Source organism: Narcine bancroftii, chromosome 9 (assembly GCF_036971445.1).
Source record: "Narcine bancroftii isolate sNarBan1 chromosome 9, sNarBan1.hap1, whole genome shotgun sequence".
NCBI classification, from domain to species: Eukaryota; Metazoa; Chordata; class Chondrichthyes; order Torpediniformes; family Narcinidae; genus Narcine; species Narcine bancroftii.
This window is the reverse complement of record NC_091477.1, coordinates 68,733,863-68,755,363: the sequence shown is the minus strand read 5'-3', so window position 1 is coordinate 68,755,363 and position 21,501 is coordinate 68,733,863. Positions and strand designations below refer to the sequence as shown.

General features: G+C 44.6%; 1 protein-coding gene across 1 annotated transcript; it reads right to left on the bottom strand.

Annotated features, from left to right (window-relative positions):
- Positions 1–2,289: 2,289 nt before the first annotated feature.
- Positions 2,290–20,985, bottom strand: dusp28 (dual specificity phosphatase 28). Its single transcript, XM_069897841.1, has 2 exons — positions 20,508–20,985; positions 2,290–2,435 (listed from the first exon to the last, which is right to left on the bottom strand). Exons 1-2 carry the CDS (start codon positions 20,850–20,852, stop codon positions 2,316–2,318), a joined length of 465 nt encoding a protein of 154 aa, XP_069753942.1. The 5' UTR covers positions 20,853–20,985; the 3' UTR covers positions 2,290–2,315.
- Between the last annotated feature and the right edge of the window lie 516 nt (positions 20,986–21,501).

Below are 21,501 nucleotides of genomic sequence, written 5' to 3'. Positions count from 1 at the left end.
AAAGAAAAAAATATGAGGCGGGGAATGCTTGTTTTTCCAATCGAAAGAAGAGATGAGAGAATCTAATGAATTAAAACAAAAGGACTTGGGAACAAAAACCAGAACAGCTTGAAAAATATATAAGAATTTAGGCAAAGTATTCACTTTGATAATATTAACACGTCCAATTAAAGTCATTGAAAGAGGAGACCTAATCATAAAAGATTCATTTCTGCCCGTTATGAATTACTTTTAAGATCTAAGGATAGTTCCCTGGATGGTATTAACAAATTATGGGAACAAGTCTTTCAACAACCATTTGACAAAATGACATGGGATTCTATTTTGAGACATATTCACTCGTCTTCTCTTTGTGTTCGGCATTCATTAATTCAATTTAATGTAGTCCATCGGGCCTACTTTTCCAAAGTTCAGTTAGTTCAATTTCCTTTATATCAAATGTTCTGGCTACGTCCTTCTCGCTCTAATTTCTGGCAGGGGATATTTTGCACCTTTTTGTTAGTTCTTGATATTAATTTGACTCCTTGCCCTTTCCTTATTATTTTTGGAGTGAGTGAGCCAATGGATTTAATACTGACTTCCTCACAATCCCACATCATGGCTTTTGCTTCCCTCATCGCTAGAAGTGCCATTTTGCTGAGATGGGAAGATGCTGTCCCTCCCACTCATACTCAATGGTTATCTGATGTGATGACACATCTGTCTCTGGAAAAATATTAGGTGTTCGTCTACTCCAATGGATCTCAACTTTTTTTTTCTCTTTGGAGTCCTTTTCATAATTACAGTACAACTCCAATTCTCCAAAATCCTCATTTGAATTTAAAAAAAAATTTCAGATAAATTAGGATATCCGAAACAAATCAGAAATCCTCATTTATCTGTAATTTTTTCAAGAGCCGAACTGACTGGGGGGCTGCCGGCAGGAGCACGGACCTCAGGCTCCTAGCAGGAACGCGGGTGGAACTCAGGCTCCCGGCGGCAGCGGGGACGTCAGTGGGGAGGTGTCAGTGATCAGCGGGGGCCAGCATTTTTTTTTGTGAGAATTAAACATTATTTCAATGCTTAAAAAAGCCTTCCCTTGTTGTTTGTTGTCATTTAAACATTGATACAAGTGATTTGCTGTTGCTACTGGGCAGTTATTTTTTAAAATGGTTGGTTCTCCAAAAAAACGTTTATCCAAAATAAGCCCAGTCCTGACCATTTGGATAATTAGAGTTGTACTGTACTTTCAAAGTCTGTGGATTAATTTTTTTTACAACTCCATAGTTATTATTATTAGTAGTGGACTCCTTAACTTGGCCAGCAACCTTCGTAGGGTGGGGATTGATTCTTAGTTTAGGAATATATGTTTTTTTTTACTTTATTGCATTTAATAACAAGGGTTCATATGTAGCTTGTTATTTGATACTTGTAACTCAATATTAATTTACTTTATCATTATTACCATATTTACCTATGCATTTTGCATATGTTAAAACCGATAAAAAGATTGAAAAAGAAGATATTGAGGTCAAACTGTTTAGGGATGCACGAGACGGGTACGTGTTAAAGAGCATACATCACATGACTGCGTGAGGTAAAAGTAAGAGGGTTGTGTATTATAAACTTATTAAAGGATTGCTGCCTAATCGCATGGATGAAATGTAGCCAGGCAAGAGGGAGATATGAAAATTGGAATCTGGAATTAACAGTAGGTGTTTCCTGAGTTCTATTTTAATGATCAACGAGCCATAGCAAATGGTCTCCTTGATAACCATTGCCCATGAATGGCACAATTAGCAATTTTTTTTAAAAATACCATTCTACTCTTGTCTTGCAACAACTTCAAGACAAGCCCCTTGTCCAAACCTTTCACCCACAGATAAACTTCCGCTATTAATGTTCTGAATTGACACAGGATGTAAAAGCTTGATTGCAAGCGATGTTCGAACCACAATGACATGTAGCCACATATAATCTTAACAGAGGTACGCAAGAAAGTCTGCAGGCGCTGGGGTCTAATGCAATGCACAAAAGTGCTGGCGAAACTTAGCCTGCAGCAGGTAATAGGCAGGCCAACAATTTGGACCTGACCCCTTCTCCAGGAAGGAAGAAGGGCTCAGGTCCGAAACCTCGAATATCGTTTACTTCCTATGGATGCCGAGTTTCTCCAGCACTTATGTGTGCTACAATCCTAATAGCATCTTTCTTTTCATACAGTTAACCTGTGAACAAAATGAGGCTGCATAATTGGCTACCTTGCAGTACCAGTGTTCACTGGAGCAGATTGCAAAGAAACTATCTCAGTACAGGAGCTGGAGTGTAACTTGAAATCCTCATCCACTGGTTGAATAATTTTTCCCAGTCTTCCTGGATTGAAGCTCACCTTCGTACCTTTGAAGTTGGAGCCAGAAACCTTCATTGGGGTCTACAGTTGACCGCACCGACTTCACGTGCTACAAAAATAAAACAATCGCAAGGTTAAATAAGCCAATTCAACTGTGTAGTGACTAGAGGTTTTCCAATCAGTTAGGTACCTAGATAGGCTGATTTTCAATTTCCTCTCGGAACTATTTAATAGTGGAGGTGAGCGGAATAGCTAGCTATTGTGCCTTCCTTCATTACCGCACACACTGGTGCTCATTATAACAGTCCCAACCGCAATTAAACTAGCATCGGTCCCTCACCACAGACCAACACAACCTGTAACCATTCAATTCTGCACAGCTTTTAACCATGATTTATTCTCACTTCCCATTTTGTTTGACTCAATTTGAATTAGAAAGTTAGTGCAGTTCCTGCTTGTCCACCAACAACAATTTTTTTTCCTTTTCTTCTCCCCTGACATCACCCCTTCTGACGTTAGATTCAGACCCGAAACGTTGACTGACCACGGATGCTGCCTGACCCATTGATTTGCATGCTTCCAGCATCTGCAAATTTGTTTCCTCTGGTAAATGTCATTGGCTGTTAAATGTGTCAGGGTACATTTTTAATTTTTAAAAAAATATCTAGATGCACAGCATGGTAACAGGCCCTTTCAGCCCACAAGCCCATGCTGCCGAGTTCCACCCAATTACCCCACAACCCCTGGTACGGTTTGAAGGGTGGGAGGAAACCAGAGCCCCTGGGGAAAACCAACGCAGACACGGGGAGAATGCTACTCAAAGGAGTTAATGGGTTATTCATGAAGTATATGTCTATGTGCATGGAATGGCAATCTCTCTGACATGCTTGAAAGAAGAGTGAAAGCCAATGTCCCAAGAATTTATTGTTCCAATCTTAGCTGGAATAACGTTACCATCATGCACCACCAAATAATGAAGGTACAGTAGCACCTAAACTTCATAAGTTTGAGGAGGGTAAAGCTACCGGCCCCCAGCTTGACAACATGACAACAGTCCAAGGAGGTGATTGTGGACTTCAGAAGGAAGCCAGGAGAGCATGATCCAGTCCTTGTTGAGGACTCCATAGTAGAAACTGTCAAGAACTTCAAATTCCTGGATGTCAACTTCTCCAAGGATCTGTCCTGGAGCCTTCATGTCAATGCAATAACAAAGCAGCTAAACTTTGTGGGATGCTGGAGGAGATTTGGTATGTCGCCGAGGACTCTCATAAACTTTTACAGGTGTGCCGTGACAACATGACAACATGACAACATGCATAATTGAGAGCATCCTATCGGGTTGCATTATTGTGTGGTACCTGCAAAGCATCAATCATCAAAATGGCTGAAATGATCATTTGGGGTCTCCCATTCCTCTATTGATGACATTTACTGGGAGCATTGCTTAAATTGGTTCAATGCATCATTGAGGACCCTTTCAATCTGGCACACAGTATCTCTGACCCATTACCATCAAGAAGGAAGTGGAGGGGCATCAAAATCAGGACTGCCAGACTGAGAAATGGCACCTTCCCACAGGTTGTGAAATTGATGACCGTGTAAATCATTCCAAAATATTTATATATATTTATTTTAAATTATCTCTTTATGTATACAACTGATTATTATGTGCTGTGCATTGTGTGTGTACGTGTGTGCACTCTGGTCTGGAGAAACATTGTTCTTTGGGTTGTATATGTTCAGTGAGAGGATATTAAACCTGAACTTGAACTTAGGGAACCCCGCCATCTCCTTGCTCTGCAGAGGTCCGGATGCAAATGAGGAGAGGGAATTCTGGTAGGCAGGCTGCTGGATGGTGGGGCTGGAGCCCTAGCTCCACAGGCCCCCTGGCCAGAGGACACCATAAATGGGTGGGAAGAGATGGCAATGGTGGCGGCAGAGGCTGTAGGGGAAGAGGAGACGGCAGAGGTGAAGAGGCAGCGTCGTCCTCTGCCCCTCGCTGACTCCGCAGGGACTTTCTTTCTTCCTTTTGGTTCTTTCTCTGCTTCATTTGCAAGATTCGTATGGCGACTCTATTGGAAGGCGTGTGAGAAAAAAAAGATTTGCTCTGCATCTCTGCGTATGTTACAACCATGATAAATCTAGATACCATTAAGCTTTATCTCTTGCCAAGCTCACAGATTTTTTTCCTCTCTATGTTCATCCGTGGTACGTTCCTCGAGAGTAAGGGGGAATTGCATTTCTGCGCTCTCCTTAGCTTGGGTTGCAGGGTCCAACCAGCGTGAAGGATTTATTTAGTTATCAATCACCAGCAGAATAAAATATTTCAAATGTTCTGTGTTAACCACTTTGCACATGTTTGCAATAAGCACAGTTTAAAGCAAGACATAAAAATAAATCAACGGTAAAAAAAATAGAAAGGGTCAGACCAAGCCTTGCGGCAATTTAATTTATTTAATGGGACTGATTGAGGAATCTCCTCACTTTTACATTCTGCTGATCATCACTCACCATTATTGATTTCCATAAAAGCTACTTGGTCAATAGCATTACCTCTCCTGAGTACCTCATGTCTGAAAACATTAAACTCGGAAATAGCAAAGGGCAGCTGTCCATTATCCATAATGCTGAAGGAAAACCAATCACACCTGAGGTTGAAGAAAGCAAATCCATTTACATTGTGGGGGAGATTCCTCAGCTGAATCAGAACAAGTCACAAAATTTGTCGTTTTGCAGCAGCGTCACAGTGAAAACGTTCATATAAACTACCTGACAAAAATTAAATAAAAATGCTGCACAAAATGTCAAAGTAAGGCAGTGCCTTAGTTGGCAGCGGGGAAGAAACTGTCCTTGTGCTGCTAAGAACTCGTCTTCAGCCTCCTGTACCTTTTCCCCGATGGTAGCAGAGTGAAGAGGGCCTGGCCTGGGTGGTGGAGGGCCTTCGAGGATAGAGGCTGCTTTTTGAAGACACCATCTCATGCAGATGTCCTCAATGAAGTGAGAGCTGGTGCCTGTGATGTCACAGGCCGAGTTAACAACCTTCTGGAGTTTTTTCTTGTCCTCACCAGTGGCACTTCCGTCCTAGACTGTGATGCAACCAGCCAGAATACTCTCCACGGCACACCTGTAGAAGTTTATGAGAGTCCTCGGCGACATACCGAATCTCCTCCAGCATTCCACAAAGTTTAGCTGCTTTGTTATTGCATTGACATGGAGGCTCCAGGACAGATCCTTGGAGAAGTTGACACCCAGGAATTTGAAGTTCTTGACAGTCTCTACTATGGAGTCCTCGACGAGGACTGGATCATGCTCTTCTGGCTTCCTTCTGAAGTCCACAATCACCTCCTTGGTTTTGCTACTGTTGAGCTCAAGATGGTAGATGTGACACCAATATCATCTCCATATTTCCCAAAGATGCTGAGTTCTAACTGACATTAACTCGTCCTTACACTAGCATCTCACTCAAGTGACCATTCTTCATGAGCAAGCCTTGGCAGTAACTTTAGATAAGGAAGAGGCCATTCGGCCCCTTAAATCAGGCCGGTGTTAAATTAAAACTATATGTATATCATATCTGTCCTTTCAATTTTGAACCATAGAACCATAAAACATCACAGGCAGAAAAGAGCCCATTGGCCTATTTAGTCCAGGCTGAAATATTATTCTAACAATAATAACAGGCAAATAGAAATGCTGGAGGGACTCAGCAGGTCTCACAGTGTCCACAAGAGGCAAACGTATATAACCGATGTTTTGGGCCTGAGCCCTTCTTCAGGGTATGAGTAAAAGGCAGGTAGGTGCCTGAATTAAAAGGCTGGGGAGAAGGGAACAGAGGGCAGGGGGAGGAGTGCAAACCAACTGCCAAATTGGATACGGAGAGAAGGACAGGAGAGGAGGAAAGGTCAATGCAGATCTGGCAGAAAGGAGATAGAGGGAAAAAAAGAGAGTGAGAGCTAGAGAAGCATCTCTTCTTCTTCTTTGGCTTGGCTTCGCAGACGAAGATTTATGGAGGGGTATGTCCACGCCTGCTGCAAGCTCGTTGGTGGCTGACAAGTCCGATGCGGGACAGGCAGGCACGGTTGCAGCGGTTGCAAGGGAAAATTGGTTGGTTGGGGTTGGGTGTTGGTTTCTCCTCCTTTGTCTTTTGTCAGTGAGGTGGGCTCTGTGGTCTTCTTCAAAGGAGGTTGCTGCCTGTCGAACTGTGAAGCTCCAAGATGCACGGTTGGAGGCGATATCAGCCTATTGGCGGTGGTCAATGTGGCAGGCACCAAGAGATTTGTTTAAGCAGTCCTTGTACCTCTTCTTTGGTGCACCTCTGTCTCGGTGGCCAGTGGAGAACTCACCATAGAACACGATCTTGGGAAAGCGATGGTCCTCCATTCTGGAGACATGACCCACCCAGCGCAGTTGGGTCTTCAGCAGCATGGATTCGATGCTTGCGGACTCTGCCAGCTTGAGTACTTCAATATTGGTGATGAAGTCATTCCAATAAATGTTGAGGATGGAGCGGAGACAGCGCTGATGGAAGCGTTCTAGGAGTCGTAGGTGGGGAACCCATGATTCGGAGCCAAACAGGAGCGTGGGTATGACAACGGCTCTGTACACGCTGATCTTTGTGTTTTTCTTCAGGTGGTTGTTTTTCCAGACTCTTTTGTGTAGTCTTCCAAAGGCGCTATTTGCATTGGCGAGTCTGTTGTCTATCTCTTTGTCGATCCTTGCATCAGATGAAATAGTGCAGCCAAGGTAGACGTTTTGAATTCTGTGTGCCCGATGGAGATGTGGGGGGGCTGGTAGTCATGGTGGGGAACTGGCTGATGGAGGACCTCAGTTTTCTTCAGACTGACTTCCAAGCCAAACATATTGGCAGTTTCTGCAAAACAGGACGTCATGCGCTGGAGAGCTGGGTCTGAATGGGCAACTAAAGCGGCATCGTCTGCAAAGAGTAGTTCATGGACAAGTTGTTCTTGTGTCTTGGTGTGAGTTTGCAGGTGCCTCAGATTGAAGAGACTCCCATCCGTGCGGTACCCGATGTAAACAGCATCTTCATTGTTGAGGTCTTTCATGGCTTGTTTTAGCATCATGCTGAAGAAGGTAGTAAAGAGGGTTGGTGCGAAGATGCAGCCTTGCTTCACGCCGTTGTCAATGGAGAAGGGTTCGGAGTGCCCATTGCTGTATCTGACCCGACCTTGTTGGTTTTCGTGCAGTTGGATAACCATGTTGAGGCACTTGGGGGGGCATCTGAGACGCTCTAGTATTTGCCATAGCCCTTTCCTGCTCATGGTGTCAAAGGCTTTGGAGAGGGAGAGCAGCCTGATGTCTTGGTACATGTGGGTACAAACGACATTGACAGGAAAAGAGAGGAGGTAATGAAAAGGGATTACAGTGAGCTGGGACGAAATCTGAAAGACAGGAACGCTAGGGTGGTGATCTCGGGATTACTACCTGTTCCAAATGCAAGTGATGAAAAGAATGTAAGGATAAGGAAAATGAATGTGTGGCTGAGGTGCTGGTGTACAAGGCAAGGATTTGGCTTCTTCGATCATTGGGATCTCTTTTGGGGAAAGCATGATCTTTACAAGAGGGACGGGTTGCATCTAAATCCAAAAGGTGTCAACATTTTGGCAAGTATGTTTGGTACAGCAGTGGGGCAAGGTTTAAACTAATTTGGCAGGGGTATGGGAACCAGAGTGATAGGGAAAAGGGTAGGGAAGATAAAGTAATGGCCAGGAAAAGTAAAATAGGAAAAGTAATGTTGGGAGGAGAAAGTAAAAAATCAGATGGTGCAGTGAGTTTTCGGGTCAATGATAGTGTTAAGAAAATTACAAAGAAAAATAGTGGGCAGAAAAATCAAAAGAAAAGGTTACAGAAGTCACTAGATATTAAAAGGACAAAGAGCATAAAGGCACTTTATCTGAATGCCCGCAGTATTAGAAATAAGGTTAGTGAACTTGAGGTGCAAATCGGTACCCATGCCTATGATTTGGTAGCCATCACGGAAACATGGCTACAAGGTGACCCTAAATGGGAATTAAACTTTCAAGGGTATCAGGTCGTGCAAAGAGATAGCCAGGATGGTAAGGGAGGTGGAGTTGCACTCTTAATCAAAGATGAGCTCCAGGCAGTAGTGAGGAATGATATAAGATCTAAAGAGCATAATGTTGAGTCCATTTAGGTAGAGATAAAGAATAACAAAGGGAAAAAATTATTGGTGGGTGTTATCTATCGCCCACCAAATAACAATAGTTTAGTAGCACAGGAAATAAATAGAGAGATAAGTGAGGCATGTAATGGGGACAGAGCTTAGCAGTAGGGAGAGGAGAGGAGAGGAGAGGAGAGGAGAGGAGAAGGACAGAAAAGAAAAGAGTCCGGGGCAGGTAAGAAAACTTTTTTAAAAGTTTCTTACCAGGGTCTGCGGGGAGGAGTCGGCGTCGGAGGCGGCCATTGGTCGAGCCAGCGTACAGGAGAGTGTGACAGGAAGGTAAGGTCTTTTTAAAGACTCTTACTGGGGACAGAGCTTAGCAGTAGGGAGAGGAGAGGAGAGGAGAGGAGAGGAGAGGAGAGGAGAGGAGAGGAGAAGGACAGAAAAGAAAAGAGTCCGGGGCAGGTAAGAAAACTTTTTTAAAAGTTTCTTACCAGGGTCTGCGGGGAGGAGTCGGCGTCGGAGGCGGCCATTGGTCGAGCCAGCGTACAGGAGAGTGTGACGGGAAGGTAAGGTCTTTTTAAAGACTCTTACTGGGGACAGAGCTTAGCAGTAGGGAGAGGAGAGGAGAGGAGAGGAGAGGAGAGGAGAGGAGAAGGACAGAAAAGAAAAGAGTCTGGGGCAGGTAAGAAAACTTTTTTAAAAGTTTCTTACCAGGGTCTGCGGGGAGGAGTCGGCGTCGGAGGCGGCCATTGGTCGAGCCAGCGTACAGGAGAGTGTGACGGGAAGGTAAGGTCTTTTTAAAGACTCTTACTGGGGACAGAGCTTAGCAGTAGGGAGAGGAGAGGAGAGGAGAGGAGAGGAGAGGAGAGGAGAGGAGAGGAGAGGAGAGGAGAAGGACAGAAAAGAAAAGAGTCCGGAGCAGGTAAGAAAACTTTTTTAAAAGTTTCTTACCGGGGTCTGCGGGGAGGAGTCGGCGTCGGAGGCGGCCATTGGTCGAGCCAGCGTACAGGAGAGTGTGAAGGGGTTAATTGGTAAAAGGCCAATAAATAAGAGGGACAGCGAGCGGCCCAGCGAGTGAGTGGCCCAGTGAAGGAGTGGGACTTCCAGGCTTTGGCTCATCAGGCTCAGTGAAGGAGTGGGACTTCCAGGCTTTGGCTCATCAGGCTCAGTGAAGGAGTGGGACTTCCAGGCTTTGGCTCATCAGGCTTCGGCGAAAGCAGGCGGAGAGAAAGCTAAGATAGTCTTCATTACTTCTTCATTGGGGTAAGGGATGAGTGTTAAGGCTGTGTGTTGTCGGGAGTGCCGGATGTGGGAGGTCCTGGAGTCTTCCAGACTCCCGGATGTCCATATCTGCACTAGGTGTGTCGAGCTGCAGATTGTCAGGGACCGTGTTAGGGAACTAGAGCTGCAGCTCGATGACCTCAGGCTGGTTAGGGAAACAGAGGTAGTCATAGACAGGAGTTACAGCCAGGTGGTCACGCCAGGGCCACGGGAGGATGAAAGGTGGGTAACTGTTAGGAGAGGGACAAAAGAACGTAAGGTGCCAGAGACGAGCCCTGTGAATGTAACCCTCAGCAATAAGTACGCCTCTTTGAGAAATGTTGAGGGGGACATCAAGGTTGGGGGGAGTGACAGTGGCTGTGCCTCCGGCACGAGGTCGGCCCCTGAAGCTCAGAAAGGGAGGGAAAGGAAGAGGAGGGCAATTGTGGTAGGAGACTCCATAGTTAAGAGGACGGATAGGGGATTCTGCGGACGCAGCAAGGAGAACCGGATGGTGGTTTGCCTCCCTGGTGCCAGGGTCCGAGATGTTGCTGCTCGTGTCCCAGATATCCTAAAGTGGGAGGGACAGGAGCCAGAGGTCGTGGTACATGTAGGTACCAATGACATAGGGAGAATTAGAGAAGAGGTCCTAAAAAGTGAGTACAGGCAGTTAGGTAGGGAGTTAAAAAGAAGGACCGCAAAGGGGGTAATCTCTGGATTACTCCCTGTGCCACGTGACAGTGTGAATAGAAATAGGATGAGGTGGAGGATTAACACGTGGCTGAAGGGGTGGAGTAAGGGGCAGGGTTTTAAGTTTCTGGATAACTGGGACCTTTTTTGGGGGAGATGTGACCTGTACAGTAAGGACGGGTTATACTTAAATCCCAGGGGGACCAGAATCCTGGCAGAGGTATTTACTACTCAGGATCCTTTAAACTAGAATGGTTGGGGGGAGGGAACAAAATAGTACAGAGCAGTAAGGAGAAGGTTAGAATGCAAACAATGAAAGTTTGTAGTAAGTATTTGAATATGGATGGGCAGGTGATAGAGAAGGGAAATGCTCTGGAAGAAGATGAAGGGCAATTGGCAGGAAAAGTAAATAATGTTGTTCTTAAAGATGAGGGAAAACAGGGATTAAAAAATGGGAAATCCCTGAAATTCATATATTTTAATGCCAGGAGTATTGTAAAAAAGGTGGATGAGCTGAAGGTGTGGATTGATACTTGGAAGTATGATGTGGTAGCGATTAGTGAGACATGGTTGCAGGAGGGATGTGATTGGCAACTGAATATCCCTGGGTTTCGTTGTTTTAGGTGTGATAGAGTCGGAGGGGCAAGAGGAGGTGGGGTTGCATTGCTTGTCAGGGAAAATATTACAGCGGTGCCTAGGAAGGATAGATTAGAGCGCACATCCACGGAGGCTATTTGGGTGGAACTGAGGAGTAGGAAAGGAGAGGTTACACTTGTAGGGGTGTATTATAGACCACCCGGAGGGGACCGAGACCTAGAGGAGCAAATCTGTAGGGAGATAGTAGATATTTGTGATAAGCACAGGGTTGTAATTATGGGAGATTTTAATTTTCCACATATAGATTGGGAAACACATTCTGTGAAAAGAATGGATGGGTTAGAGTTTGTGAAATGTGTGCAAGCTAGTTTTTTACAACAATATGTAGAGGTGCCGACCAGAGAAGGAGCAGTGTTAGATCTACTGTTGGCAAATGGGATGGGTCAAGTGACGGAGGTTAGTGTTGGCGAGCACTTCGGGTCCAGTGATCATAATGCCATCAGCTTCAATGTCATTATGGAAAGAGAGAAATCAGGGCCAAGGATTGAGGTTTTTGATTGGGGAAAAGCTAGATTTGAGGAGATGCGAAAGGACTTGCAGGGTGTGCATTGGGACAATTTGTTTTATGGGCAGGATGTAGTAGAGAGATGGAAGTCTTTTAAAGATCAGATTTTGAGAGTGCAAAAGCTTTATGTTCCTGTTAGGTTAAAAGGAGGGGCAAAAGGTTTGAGAGAGCCATGGTTTTCAAGGAATAGTGGTTTTCAAGGAAACTTGGTTCGAAGAAAAAGGGAGGCGTACATTAGATATAAGAAGCATGGAGTTAAGGAGATGTTTGAAAGATACATTGAATGTAAAAGGAATCTTAAGAGAGGAATTAGGAAAGCTAAAAGAAGGTACGAGAAAACTATGGCAAGCAGGGTGAAAATTAATCCAAAAGAGTTCTACAAATATGTTAATGGTAAGAGGAAAGCTAGAGACAAAATTGGTCCCTTAGAAAATCAGAGTGGAAAACTGTGTGTGGAACCTAGAGAAATGGGGGAGATATTGAACAGTTTCTTTTCTTCGGTATTCACTAAGGAGAAGGATATTGGGAGATGTGGGATAAAAAAAGCAAATTGGGTAAATATGGGGAATATAGAGATTACAAAAGGTGTAGTTTTAAGGCTTTTGAAGAATATAAAGGTGGATAAGTCTCCGGGACCAGACGGGATCTTCCCCCGGACATTGAGAGAAGTGAAGGAGGAAATAGCAGAGGCTCTGGCGGTAATTTTTCGAATGTCATTAGATATGGAGATAGTGCCGGAGGATTGGCGCATTGCGCATGTGGTTCCGTTATTTAAAAAGGGTTCAAGGAGGAAGCCTGGCAACTATCGGCCTGTAAGTTTGACGTCTGTGGTAGGTAAATTAATGGAGAAAATTCTTAGAGATAGTACTTATAAACATCTTGATAGACAGGGTCTGATCAGGAGCACTCAACATGGATTTGTGGGAGGAAGGTCATGTTTGACCAATATGATTGAATTTTTTGAAGAGGTGACTAGGAATGTGGATGAGGGTAGCGCAGTGGATGTTGTCTATATGGACTTCAGTAAGGCCTTCGATAAGGTACCACATGGAAGGTTAGTTAGGAAGGTGCAGTCTTTAGGTATAAATTTTGAGATAGTCAAATGGATTGAACATTGGCTGAAAGGGAGAGGCCAGAGAGTGGTAGTGGATAATTGTCTGTCAGGTTGGAGGCCGGTGACCAGTGGTGTGCCTCAAGGATCTGTATTGGGCCCATTGTTGTTCGTTATATACATTAATGATCTAGATGATGGGGTGGTGAATTGGATTAGTAAATATGCAGACGATACTAAGATAGGTGGAATAGTGGATAATGAAGAAGGTTTTCTAGGATTGCAGAGGGATTTGGGCTGCTTAGAAAAGTGGGCTGAAAAATGGCAGATGGAATTTAATGCTGATAAGTGTGAAGTGCTTCATTTTGGTAAGAAGAATCAGAATAGGACATACGTGGTAAATGGGAGAGCATTGAGGAATACAGAAGAGCAGAAAGATTTAGGAGTGACGGTACATCGTTCCCTGAAGGTAGAAACTCACGTGAATAGGGTGGTGAAGAAGGCTTTTAGTATGCTGGCCTTTATCAATCATTGCATGGAATATAGGAGTTGGGAGGTGATGTTGAGATTGTATAAGACGTTGGTGCGGCCTAATTTGGAGTTCTGTGTGCAGTTCTGGTCGCCTAATTATAGGAAGGATATAAACAGAGTGGAGAGAGTGCAGAGAAGGTTTACTAGAATGTTGCCTGGGTTTAAGCATCTGGAGTATGGGGAGAGATTGGACAGATTGGGTCTTTATTCTTTGGAGCGTAGAAGGTTGAGAGGGGATTTGATAGAAGTATTTAAGATTATGAAAGGGATAGACAGAGTGGATGTGGATAGACTATTTCCGTTAAGAGGAGGAAAGATTAAAACAAGAGGACATGAGTTAAGAATTAAGGGGCAGAGGTTTAGAGGTAACATGAGGGGGAACTTCTTTACTCAGAGAGTGGTAGCTGTGTGGAATGATCTTCCGGGAGAAATAGTGGCGGCGGAGTCAATTGTATTATTTAAGAAAAGGTTGGACAGGTATATGGATGAGAGGAAGATGGAGGGTTATGGGCATTGTGCAGGGAGGTGGGATTAGAAAGGGGTGTTTGGTTCGGTGCGGACTAGAAGGGCCTAATGGCCTGTTTCCGTGCTGTAATTGTTATGTTATGTTATATGTAATAATGATATGGCAGTCATCATGGGGGACTTTAACTTCCACATAGATTGGGAAAATCAAGTTGGTCGTGGGAGTCTGGAAGAGGACTTCATAGAATGCATCCACGATAGCTTTCTTGAGCAGCATGTTAAGGGACCCACAAGAGAAAATGTTCTCCTGGATCTAGTGTTGTGCAATGAGATAGGTAGAGTAAATGATGTAATAGTCAGAGACCATCCAGGAAATAGCGATCATAGTATGATTGAATTTCTCATTCAGATGGAAGGGGAAATAGTTAGATCTAAAACTAATATATTATGCTTAAACAGGGGTGACTACCATAGGATGAGGGAGGAATTGGGCAGAGTGGACTGGGAGCACAGGCTAATTGATGAAACAGTTGAGGAACAGTGGAAGATTTTCAAAAAAATTCTTTGTAATGCTCAACAAAAATATATTCCGGTCAGGAAAAAGGGCAGCAAGGGAGGAAAAAATCAACCGTGGTTAACAAAGGAAATGAAGGAGAGTATAAAATTGAAGGCGCAGGTGTACAAAGCTGCAAAGAGCAGTGGGAAACTGGAAGATTGGGAAAACTTTAAGAGACAACAAGGGGTTACAAAGCGGGTAATAAGAAATGGGAAAAAGGATTATGAAAGTAAATTGGCACAAAATATAAAAACAGAAAGCAAAAACTTTTGTAAATATATAAAACGGAAGAGGGTGGCCAGAGTTAACATAGGATCCTTGGAGGATGAGAAAGGAAAATTGGTAGCAAAAAATGAAGAAATGGCCGAGGCATTAAACAAATATTTTGTGTCAGTCTTCACGGTGGAAGACACGTTCAGCATGCCCAAGTGCGGAGTTAAGGATGCGAATGTTGGGGAGGGCCTTGATAAAATAGTTGTTACAAAGGAAGTAGGGATGGAGAAACTTATGGGACTAAAGCCAGACAAATCACCTGGTCCTGATGATATGCATCCAAGGGTTCTGAAGGAAATGGCAGAAGTTATAGTTGATGCATTGGTGGCCATATACCAAAATTCCTTGGATTCTGGGCAGGTCCCGGCAGACTGGAAGACAGCAAATGGCACGCCACTTTTTAAGAAGGGATGTAGGCAGAAGACTGGAAATTATCGGCCAATTAGCTTGACGTCTGTAGTTGGAAAAATGCTTGAAGCCATCATTAAAGATGAAATAGTGAAACTTTTGGAACATAAGGGTTCAATCAGGCAGACACAGCATGGTTTTAGAAAGGGAAGATCTTGTTTGACAAACTTGTTAGGATTCTTTGAGGATATAATGGGTGTGGTGGATAGAGGGGAACTGGTTGATGTTGTATATTTGGATTTCCAGAAAGCGTTTGATAAGATGCCGCACAAGAGACTTCTCAGTAAGTTACAGGAAAGTGGAGTCTGGGGAAGTATATTGGCCTGGATTGAAAATTGGTTGTCTGACAGGAGGCAGAGAGTTGGGATAAATGGGAGTTTTTCAGGTTGGCAGAGAGTGGTAAGTGGGGTGCCACAGGGGTCGGTGTTAGGCCCACAACTCTTCATCATTTCAATTGATGACTTGGAGGAGGGGACAAAATGTGGTGTAGCCAAGTTTGCGGATGACATCAAATTGAGTGGAAGAGCAAATTGTAATGAGGATGTGGAGAGTCTGCAGAGGGATATAGTTAAGCTGGATGAGTGGGCAAAGGTCTGGCAGATGGAGTACAATGTTAGTAAGTGTGAGGTTATCCACTTTGGCAAGAAAAATAAAAGAGCTGAATATTATTTAAAGGTTGAAAAACTACAGCATGCTGTTGTGCAGAGCGACTTGGGAGTGCTTGTGCATGAATCGCAATAAGTTAGGTTGCAGGTGCAGCAGGTTATTAAGAAGGCAAATGGAATGATGGCCTTCATCGCTAGAGGAATTGAATTCAGGAGTAGGGAGATAATGTTGCAACTGTATAAGGTACTGGTGAGACCGCACCTGGAGTACTGGGTCCAATTCTGGTCTCCATATTTGAGGAAAGATATACTGGCTTTGGAGACAGTCCAGAGGAGGTTTACTAGGTTGATTCCTGGGATGAAGGGGTTGACTTATGATGAAAGATTAAATTATCTAGGATTGTATTCGTTCGAGTTCAGAAGAATGAGAGGAGATCTTATAGAAACATATAGGATTATGAAGGGTATGGATAGGATAGATGTAGGAAGGTTTTTTGAGCTGGCCGGGGAAACTAAAATGAGAGGACACAGTCTCAAGATTCATGGAAGTAGATTTAGGACAGAGATGATGAAAAATAGTTTTTCCCAGAGAGTAGTGAATGTTTGGAATTCTCTAACCAGGGAAGTGGTTGAGGGTGCCTCATTAAACATATTTAAAATTCGGTTAGATAAATTTTTACATGATAGAGGAATTAGGGGATATGGGGAGAAGGCAGGTAGGTGGAGTTAGGTCATAAATCAGATCAGCCATGATTGTATTGAATGGAGGAGCAGGCTCGATGGGCCATTTTTGGCCTACTCCTGTTCCTACTTCCGATGTTCCTATGTTCCTATGAGGTCAACAAAGGTGATGTAGAGTCCTTTGTTTTGTTCTCTGCACTTTTCTTGGAGCTGTCTGAGGGCAAAGACCATGTCAGTAGTTCCTCTGTTTGCGCGAAAGCCACACTGTGATTCTGGGAGGACATTTTCGGCGACACTAGGTATTTGTTTATTAAGGAGAATCCTAGCAAAGATTTTGCCTGTAATGGAGAGCAGCGTGATTCCCCTGTAGTTTGAGCAGTCTGATTTCTCGCCTTTGGTTTTGTACAGGGTAATGACAATGGCATCACGAAGGTCCTGAGGCACCATTCCTTGGTCCCAGCAGTGCATGAAAAACTCATGCAGTTTGGTATGAGAGGCATAGAGATAGATGAAATGGGGGTTAACCAGAGATGTCCATGTTAATGCCATCCGGTAGGTTGGTGCCCACATGGAATATGAGGTGTTGTTCTTCCAATTTGTGAGTGGTCTCAGTCTGGCAGTGCATGAGACCTTGGGGAGGTATGTCGGCAAGGGAATGGGGTGGCGAATTGAAATGGGTGGCCACTGGGAGATCACCACCACTATTGTTGAGGATAGAGCTGAGGTGCTCAATGAAGCAATCCCCTAGTCTGTGCCCAGTCTCTCTAATGTGGAGGAGACCACAACGGGAGTACCGGATGACACCTGCATATTCACAAGTGAAGTGTTGCATCACTTTTGGGGAACTTTTTTTAGTGATGAGGGAGGAGGTGTGGGTACAAGTGCAGCTCCTCCTGTGGTCACAGAAGTAGGTGCAAAGGAGACGATTGGTGGGAAATGAGGAGTGGACAAAGGGAACAGTCCCTGCAGAAGGTGGAGAGAGGAGGAAAAGAGATGTGCCCAGTGTTGGCATCACGGGGTGGAAATGGTGGAGGATGATATGTTGAATGCTCAGGCTGGTGGGGTGGTAAGTGAGCACAAGGGGAAACCAATCCTTGTTACGGGTGGTGGGCAAGAAGGGGCCAGGGCAGATGTGCGGTTGAGGGTCAAGTTGATGGTGGTAGAGGGGAAGCCACCTTTTTGAAGAAGGAGAACATCTCGGATATTCTGAAGTATTATTCTACCTTGTTCAATTAACCTGCTCACGGACCATAGGCCTCCATACCCCTCCCATCCATGTACCTCTCCAAATTTTTCTTAAACATCAAAATTGGGCCCGTATTCACCACTTCACCTGGAAGCTCGTTCCACACTTTCACCACAGTCTACATGAAGAGGTTGCACCAGCGTTCCCTTTAAACATTTCACCTTTCACTCCTACCCAATGTCCTCTAGTTCTTGCCTCATCTAGCCTCAGTGGAAAAAGCCAGCTTTCATTTACTCTATCTATACCACTCATAGTTTGGTATATCTCTGTCAACTTTCCCCTATGCTCCAGGGAATAAAGTCTTAACCTTTTTAACTCAGTTCCTGAAGACCCAGCAACGTTATTGTAAATTTTCTCTGCGTTTTTTCAATCTTATTGATATCTTTCTTGTAGTTAGGTGAACAAAACCGCATTAGTTCAAATTTGGCCTCACCAATGTCTTATATAACCTCACCATAACATCCCAACTCCCATACTCAGTACTTTGATTTATGAATGCCAACATGCCAAATCCTCTCTTTATGGCTCTTTCTACCTGTGATGCCACTTTCAGGGAATTATGTATCTGTATTCCCAGATCCCTCTATTCTAACGCACTCTTGGGTTCCTCCACCACAGTGTATGTCCTCCTTGCATAGTCCTCTCTAAGTGCTACACTTCACACTTGTCTGCATTAAGTTCCATCTGCCATTTTGCAGCCCATTTTTTCAGCACCTTTATTTCACACCTTTTGCTACTTTAACCTCACAAGAGCTGCACTCTGGTTCATCTGCCTCTACATGCTCCAGTGTCCCAGGTTCAATACTGAGCCAAGGAGCTGTCTGTGTAGAGTTTGCACATTCTCCCTGAGCTTCCCCCCCCTCCCCCGGCTTGCTTGTCTCCTCTCACATCCCCAAGGCATTCGGGTTGGTAAATACATTGGCTCCTGTAAATTGTCCCGAGACAGTAGATGAGTGGTGCACTCCTGAGGAAGTTGATGGGAATGTGAAAGAACAAAAATGGATCAGGTAGAGAATAGTGTAAACATGGTACTCAATGCCTACAATGACTTGATTGGCTGAATGGCCTACTTCTCTGCTGTATCTCTCTGTGACTCCAAAAACCCAGAATGCTCCTTTTGGTTCCCAGCATCCATTAATTTTAATATTTCATATTTCCTGACAACAAAGGAGGCCATTTAGCCTATCAAGTCTGTCAGCTCTCAGACCAATTCCACTCATCTCATTTCCCAATTCTCTCAATTGCTCATCAACTCCTTCCAAAAGCAAAATGTGTCATTGGATGAGAAAGAAACGTTTTCTGTTTCTTGGCTCCAACTTTAAGACCGTGTTCCTTTGTTCCTGAAATGCCCACCAAAGAAATTACTCTGCGGAAACTTATAAACATTCTTCCCAGCTTGGTCAGGTCACCCTCAAAGAGCATCTAGCACAAGTGCATGCCAGTGAAGCTAATGTCACCTATGGCTTCTGCATTTGGCTGCATTGTCTTAGGGTTGAAACGGACAGTTGAGTTTCCACTTCTGCCTATTACATAATGACCATTACTGGAGCAAAATCAAGCAGTGGGTCTGCAGAGGGAAATGGACCCTTCATATGGGTATGTGCATACAGAGAGATGTCAGTGAGGGAATGCTGCCTACTGGCGCATACCAGGCTGCAGGAGTACGTGCTGAGAGATGCACTGAGGCTTGGCACAGCCAATTTTGTGAGGAAGGACCAGGATCTTTCTGCCTCCGGGCACTGAGGAGCTTAGATTGGTGGGGAAGCTACTTAAACAACAGAAGGGAGAATAACCCTGGGAGAGCCATGTTAGTGACAATGGTACTAAAAATGATTAACACTACAATGTAAAACAACAGAATGTACAAGCAAATAGGACACTGTAAATATTTAAAAATGCACTGTTTTTATTTGAATGTGAAAATACCGTGCATTTGTGTGTGTATGTGTGTGTGTGTGTGTGTGTGTGTGTGTGTGTGTGTGTGTGTGTGTGTGTGTGTGCGTGTGTGCGTGTGTGCGTGCGTGCGTGTGTGTGTGTGTGTGTGTGTGCGCGTGTGTGTGCGTGTGTGTGTGTGTATGTGTGTGTTTGCATGTGCGTGCCTGTGGGTGCATTAGTGTGCGCGCGTGTGGACGTGTTTGTATGCATGTGTATGCATGTGAGTGTGTGTGTGCGCATGTATGTGTGTGCGCATGTGTGTGTGCACATGTGTGCATGCATGTATGTGTGGGCACGCACATGTGCACATGCATGTGTGTGCGAGTGTGTGTGTAAATATGTGCGTGAGTGTGTGTATGTGCACACGCGGGCGGGCATGCTTGTTTATTGTGAATCTATTTTTAAAAATTTAAGTGCATTGAGCTCGGGTTTGGCCTGCAGCCCCAGTTTTCTACATACATTTTGCAAGAGTTCACTTGGAGTGCTAGATAGGCTGTGGCTTTATCCCCTGGGGAAACAAAATTTGAGGGGTCTTCTCAATTTAGGCAACACGGTCAATATAGCAGATAGTGCAATGCTGTTACAGCGGCAGCGACCGGGGTTCAAATCTGATGCTGTCTGTAAGGTGTTTGTAGATTTTCCCAGTGCCTGCATCAATTTTCTCTGGGTGTTTCAGATTCCTCTTACCCTTCAAAAATGTATGGAATTTGTAGGTTAATTGGTGTATTTTAGGGGGCATGGGATCGGGGGCCGGAAGGGCCTGTTACCGTGCTATACGTCTAAGTTTATCGGAGTATATAAAATCATGTGGGCCAGAAGCAAGATGAAATTATTTCAGATAACTAGCAAAAGAACCAAGGGGATGTAATGAGGAGGATTTCTGATGAGCAGTTATGCTTTTGTACACATTCGCAGAAAGGACAGGGTCACTTGCAAAAACCATAGATTCTAAGAGTTATAGAAGCAGTGGTTCTACAGGCAATGATGTATAGCTGAGAAGGGATGGAAGTGTTGGTCTAATTGATGAGCTTGATCCATGTGCCAGCATGGATGTGAGAGACTGAATGGCTCTCAGTTACTCTTAATCACATGGTAGGGGGGGAGGGGGAGCCATGCTGGCCACTCAGGATTTCCCACTTCACCTCACCTCTTGATGCTGCACACTGACTCACTCACCTCGAATGCTTCTTGGAGGGAAAGGTTTCTGTACTTCATGAGATAGGCAGTGCAGATGGAGGCCGACCGGCTGCGCCCATTCTTGCAATACACTAGGGTCCTGCCTCCCTGCTGGCTAACATCTTCGATGGTGTCGGCACACCTGTCAAAGTACCGGTGGAGGTTTTCAGCCGGGTCATCGAAGACGGGCACCCGCAGGGTGCTAACCCTCAGTGCTGGGAAGGGCTGCTGCTTGGACACGTTGATGCAGAATGTCACCCCCTCTCCGGAAAGGAGTTTATCATCACAGGCTGACCGGGAGTTGCTAATGAACAATGAGTCAGTGAGTTTGCACAGCTGGAGCATTGGTAGACGCTGCGCTCAAGCTCCCAAGCGAAGCCCTGCGGAAGGACCACTCCACCTGAAGGAGGACTCAGTCCCTGTGATGCTCCACGCTGGGGCAAACAAGCAAATAACAAGGGCATTCCTTGCACTTGAAGTGCCTCTCTGTGCAAGCTGTCTTGAACTGCCTCTGAAGTGAGTATGTGTAATGAAGCTGCTATATTTACAGCAAAGTCATTGCTTGGAAGGATTCCACCAGGTCCTAATGCCACTCCTGTTTCCCAGCCAAGACAATAAATTGCATTGGTGGAAAAATTTGCTGCCAGCAAACAGAATTGCAAAATGCCTTTTTGGATTTCAATTTTTAAAATTGATTGTTTTCTGAGGTCAGACTAAAAATTACAATAATTTCTCTGTATTTAACCAAGTGCTTCCCTTTAACCATTGATTGGATGCTGACACAGGATGATGTCATTCACCATGCTACATTGTGTGCCCTCTTCAAAATAATGATCCCAGTAAATACCATCGATGGGGAAGGGGAGACCCCAGTGATCTTCTCTGTCGATCTTTGAGCCCTGTAGATTGACCTCCGATCTGACGCTCCACAGTGACCACATCACACTGTGATACAGCTGGCCAGGATGCCCTCAACAGAGCTCCTGTAGAAAGT